General features: G+C 36.9%; 1 protein-coding gene across 1 annotated transcript in view; it reads left to right on the top strand.

Annotated features, from left to right (window-relative positions):
* Positions 1-490: 490 nt before the first annotated feature.
* Positions 491-6,000, top strand: part of LOC135105245 (uncharacterized) — a 29,410-nt gene continuing 23,900 nt past the window's right edge. The window contains exons 1-5 of the mRNA XM_064013479.1: positions 491-923; positions 1,057-1,419; positions 1,692-1,808; positions 2,765-2,825; positions 3,912-4,066. Coding sequence (XP_063869549.1) covers positions 812-923; positions 1,057-1,419; positions 1,692-1,808; positions 2,765-2,825; positions 3,912-4,066 — 808 coding nt within the window. The 5' untranslated portion in view covers positions 491-811. The remainder of the gene's footprint in view (positions 924-1,056; positions 1,420-1,691; positions 1,809-2,764; positions 2,826-3,911; positions 4,067-6,000) is intronic.

The raw sequence follows: 6,000 nt of genomic DNA, 5'->3' as shown, positions 1-6,000 counted from the left end.
AAAACTGTATGCTTCTAGAAAAGTTTCATGTACGTATGATAGCATTTTTTTCTTTTAAGTTTGTTGCTGCATTCAAAATTTCAATGCTATCAAACCACAAAGTGATACGAAAAACTGACATCCACAGTGCGATTTTAACGGATACCTGACTGTCATGTAAGCACTCAACCATTACTTACTCCCTTTACAACATGCTATTTACCCTCAATTTTACTGGCAAAATCCAGTGTAAATAGGTCAGATCGTGTCTTGCCCTCGTGCCCGTGACGTAGGCATTCTTCAGTTTCTTGTACCATGAAGTACCATTTTTGCCCTCTCGGAATATGACCATCGCTATAGAAACAGGCAGTTCTCTCCACCTAAAATAATGTTGAGTTCCACCAGCGTCTTTTTATAGGGCAATAAAAACAGCAGGAAAAAAAAAAAAAAGGTAAGAAAGTGACCTCTTGGAGTGGGATAGTATATAAGAAGCAAACTGGTTCGCCACGACTCACAACACGCAACCCCAGATCGGTATACAGCTGCCTCACTCGCACTCAGGAGCAGCGATTCGCGTTACGTGGTGAGTCGCACTACGCGCTGGACGTTATACGTACTATCTTACGAAATATCTCCCAAGTGTCTGTGTGTGTGTCAATGGAAAATATATGTATACACACATACACACACACACACACACACTAAATGAAAGCCCAAAGTTGTCATCTTAGGGAAGAAGCAGGAAAGTCCGAGAAGCCTCAGCACCTGCTGGTCACCAAAAAGACAGCGAGGAGGAGCAGATAGACGCGGCCAGCAGGGGACAGTGCGCAGTATGGGAGTGGGGGGGAAGGAGTGGTGGCGCCGATGTCGGTGGTGGTGCGTCCCTGTGGTAGCCGTTCTGCTAGTAATCTCTGGCCAGACTTGCACCTCTGCCTCCTTGTCAGGTCAGGAAAAAAGTGGTGTAACACGAGGCAGATGAAAAAAAACAAAACAAAAAAAACAGCACATGTCCTTGTTGAAAGATTATCAAGTCAGTTGCCCAATATGAATGTTCTAATTCTGGTAATATCGTTTCAGTCTCCAAAGGCTTCAGTGCGTCCAGATCTAACACCACGCAGCTGCAAGCCACCACTGATTCTTTGAGTGATGGAAGTCCTAACACTGATCAAAGAAAACAGCATGATTCACAGGAAGAAAACACAAATGCCGGTATACATAAGATGGATGGTAGCGAAGATGCTATTAATGAAGATAGAAGAATTGAAACCGACGAGGTGAGAGGCGAAAAAGAAAAAAATAATAATTATGAAAATCCTCATAGTAATGTGCTTACGTTGGAGGAGGTAAAGAGAAACATGGAAGCAAAAGATATTTCGCCTGAAGTATTCCGTCCAGACGTAGTGGAGAACGAATTGCAGCGCCTCTTGGCTTTCTTCAACCGTAAGTTCGTTGTTCTCGGGAACAATGTGTATATATATATATATATATATATATATATATATATATATATATATATATATATATATATATATATATATATATATATATATATATATATATATATATATATATATATATATATACGAAAAAGAAGTTACATCAAGTTACTATGCATTCATTATACTATGTAATTCCTTGTTAAACTGGCTTCATTAATAAGAATTCAAAATTCTTGATCTTGCATTGACAACTTGTCATTTTTACGGTTTTAGCAGCCCAGCAGGACGGAAGGAGCGGCGTCAATGCCAAAATAAGTCTGTGGGAGTTCCTGGTCAACTATGTTACCGGCAACGTTCAGCCTCCACTGCATCACCAGTCCTTCACTAAAGGTATGCTTCCTATGTGAATCTTCTCGAGGACTGATGGAAGGAAAAACATCACCAGATTCGGTGACCTTTGACACACAATTAATATATATATTGTCACATTATACAATCGATGAATAATGAAAAGACTGCCATCAAATGTATAAAGCTTTGCATCTCAAAACTCTTAATCTCAATGGGCTTTCAATAGTCAATATTCACCACACTAAAGGTAAGCATTCATCAGCACATCACCGCGCTGGATTCTACTCAGCACACTCGTATCAATATCCAAGATGAACATGCCGTGATTAGTATACATGAAATAAAGTAAATTAGTAAATGCAACATATAGAGATAAATTCAAATCATAATATAATATCATGCATTCTTTCTTTATATATTTCGCTTCCTGGGGCACTGACCCACAAACCACAAACATCTCACCGCCGGCCACAAGCAAGCTGCCACACACGCCACTCTCTCACTCATCCTATGGTGTAAATGAATACACGGCACACGGAATGACTCAAATGAATATATGTACTGAATTCAGCAATATTATTAACAAAAATAAACAAAACATTGCATAAATGTGGTTACTCACATGGCACATGTAAAATACTACCTGCAAGTACTACAGCCAATCTCGAACGAAAGTGAAGCATCCAACCTAACGGAACTGCTGAGAGAGGGTCACCCGGCCACTTGGCCGCCCTGTGCACGCTGCCAGACACAAAATTTTGATTCACCTTGATAGCTGTAGGAATATTCTAAAATTTTACTGAGAGAGAGAGAGAGAGAGAGAGAGAGAGAGAGAGAGAGAGAGAGAGAGAGAGAGAGAGAGAGAGAGAGAGAGAGAGAGAATCATGATACAAAAAGAAAAAATCTTCACAAGTGTCTTGAAACTCCCTTGTAAGCTAAGAACCGCAAAAGTAAGCAGATTTAATAAACTTCCTTCCTCTGCTTTTCTCCATTAGTTGTAGAGGAGCCTCCCCCAGCCCATCCTTGTGACAATGTACCCGGAAGCTACAACCAATGGTGAGTTCCTGCCACAATTATATATATACATATATATATATATATATATATATATATATATATATATATATATATATATATATATATATATATATATATATATATATATATATATATATATATATATTCTATTTTATTTTGTTTTGATTTATTTATTTATTTATTTATTTATTTATTTTGTGTGTGTGTGTGTGTGTGTGTGTGTGTGTGTGTGTGTGTGTGTGTGTGTGTGTGTGTGTGTGTGTGTGTGTGTAGGAAAAGGACATCTTTCTTACAGCTGTAGGATTTACACGTTTCGATGTGATACATTATGTCATAATTATAGTGGCTAAAATCTGGGAAAATTTATAATTACACAGCAGTGAAAATTCGAAGCTAGGATTCAGTTTATCTGCACAGCCCTTAAACGTCACAAGGCACTGAAGGGACGCTGCAGACACAGTACTATTGACGTAACTTGTGGACATCGTTTTAATGCAACTAATTAGATGGGCTATAACAAAAATGTTGTCCCCAAGTTATGTGATATTGTGTATGCAGCATTACCCCTTATATTTTGTATATGATAAGGACTGTTAAGGGGCATGAGTATTTTACCGGTTTTTTTTTTTTTTTTACTTGCATAGTTATTTTCATCTTTCCTATGTTTTAAGTTCTGATGATAGCGTAATGAATCATACCGAAACGTTTTGACTCCATAAAAAAATTGCTGTTTGTTTGTTTGGCACCGGCCAAGGGCAACAAAGTTATGAGAAAAAATGCCCACTGAGATGCTGGTCGTCAAAAAATAAAGGATAAGTGTCTTAAAACCTCCCTCTTGAAAGAATTCAAGTCACAGGGAGGAGGAAATACAGAAGCAGGCAGGGAGTTCCAGAATTTACCAGAGAAAGGAATGAATGATTGAGAATACTGATTAACCCTTGTATTAAAGAGGTGGACAGAATAGAATATGACGATCCTCGTCATCATAACCAAGGTTTGACAATTCATATATTTGTTTTATTTATTAATTCATTTATTTATATTAATATCAATTTCGTTACACATGTAGTTGTTTATTTTGATTATTTTTCTTTGCCATGCCAGGTTCCGCGACGCGGTGCCGCGGCGAGTGGTGGTGGCGGGAGGTGGAGTGGCTGGCTTGGCCGCCCTCACCACCCTCATCAGACTGAAGGTAGACGATGTGCTGCTTCTCGAGGCCACCGATCGCATGGGAGGTCGCGTGAAGACAGTCATTCACGGTAAGTCATATGGACAATTCACACCAGCCAAGGGAGGGAACATTTTTTTATGAAATCTAGTGACTCGTACATATTTCTTTTAACAACTTGAATTCTTATCGGTACAATCTCTCCCCTTTCAACCCTTAAACGAAAACAGTTTAGATGTCCCCAGAATGAAAATGAAAAATTAGTTGGCATTTTTACTTTTTAATTTGTTTACTTTGTAAATAATTCTGTGTAAAAAAAAAAAAAAAAAAAGAATGTCTATATCCATAATATTTAATGAGATTACACTGTGAATACGTCTTTCGAATTTCGTATCAGCTGCCGGATCTTGAATGCACAGAAGCAATACAGTGTAAATTTCAGTCAGTTTTCAGCTAGTTCCTAAACTCGGCATGGTTAGCAACGAACACGGAATATCAAGTTTAAAAGATATGCATCAAAGTCAGGAATGTTAATGTCAAAACGCCAGCAAAGCGTTCAGTTACAACGACTCTAAATCTTATTGTTTATTTATTTATTTATTTATTTATTATTATTATTATTTTTTTCTCAACAAGTAAGTTGAACTATGAAATTTCTCTTATAGCATCCGTTACTTAAGCGTCAGCCTATTCGTATGGTTTCCTGATCAATTTTCAGCTTTCTTTCTTTTCATAAATATTTGGATGCTTTTTCTCCTTCTTTTGGTAACTCATTTAAATTAATGATTATTTGTTTCTTTACCTGAAAATTAAGGTAATTGTGAAGGAAAGAAAAATCCAAGCAAAACTAACATGTTTCCGTCAACATTTCAAGACAGACTTTTGCCATGAAGGTTCGGGTGACATCATGTTGTGATGTTACTGACGTCTCTCCCATAAAATTCGAGGTGTCGCCGCACTTCCAGGATAGAAATCGCTGGTTTAGACTCTGAGAAGGACAAGCACCATTTTTTTTTTTTCCGACTCTTGAAAAAATGCTTTTAATTGATTTTTTTAGACTACTAAAATCATAGGATATTCTTATTTTAGAATTTCTCGCAACTCTATGGAATGAAAGGAATGCAAGCTCCAGTTCACTAATGCATTAGCTCCATAGCACTCTTCTGTGTGTGTGTGTGTGTGTGTGTGTGTGTGTGTGTGTGTGTGTGTGTTCCCTTGATAAGTTCCCAAGCAATAATTATTGTACCAAAGATATTCACAGATTTACCTGGTAGTGTGTATTTGCCCTATAATGAATATATGTATATATATATATATATATATATATATATATATATATATATATATATATATATATATATATATATATATATATATATATATATATATATATATATATATATATATATATATATATATATATATATATATATATATATATATATATATATATAAATAGACTGCTCTTCTGATATCGACTCGAAGTGGCTTGACACCCCCTCAACTTTTTCTTCATTAAATTCTGCAACATTTGTGGCTTTAAATCTGATTTTCAATCTTTGGAACACTATCTTTCTTCTACTAAACCTCATCTTCTTTTCCTCACTGAAACGCATGTGTCTGACGGAAGTGACAGTAGCCCCTTCTCTGTTCCTTTCTACTTTCTTTATTCTCAATTTCAATCAAAAGTTGGATGTTGCGTCTATGTGCACAACGACCTAACGTGCTCTCGTGCCCACGCTCTTGAATCGTTCGAATTTTTTGCCATCTAGCTTCGACTGCAGAGTCACTCTCAGTCTAAATTTAACTATGCTATATACCTCTCACCTAACTTCTCTAACTATCAAAATTTTTTTGGCCATTTAACTTCCAGGGTGGAACACATCCTGATTCTCTTCCTTTTCGAGGAGATCTCCATTCTTAGAAATTTCAATGTTCACCACCAGTTTTGGCTTTCCCTCTCCTTTACTGACTAATCTGAAGAACTAGCCTTTAACTTTGCTATCCTCCACGACCTAGAGCAAT

The sequence above is a fragment of the Scylla paramamosain genome, chromosome 1 (assembly GCF_035594125.1).
Source record: "Scylla paramamosain isolate STU-SP2022 chromosome 1, ASM3559412v1, whole genome shotgun sequence".
Lineage (NCBI taxonomy): Eukaryota > Metazoa > Arthropoda > Malacostraca > Decapoda > Portunidae > Scylla > Scylla paramamosain.
The sequence above is the reverse complement of the archived record's forward strand: the minus strand, read 5'-3'. Positions and strand labels throughout refer to the sequence as shown.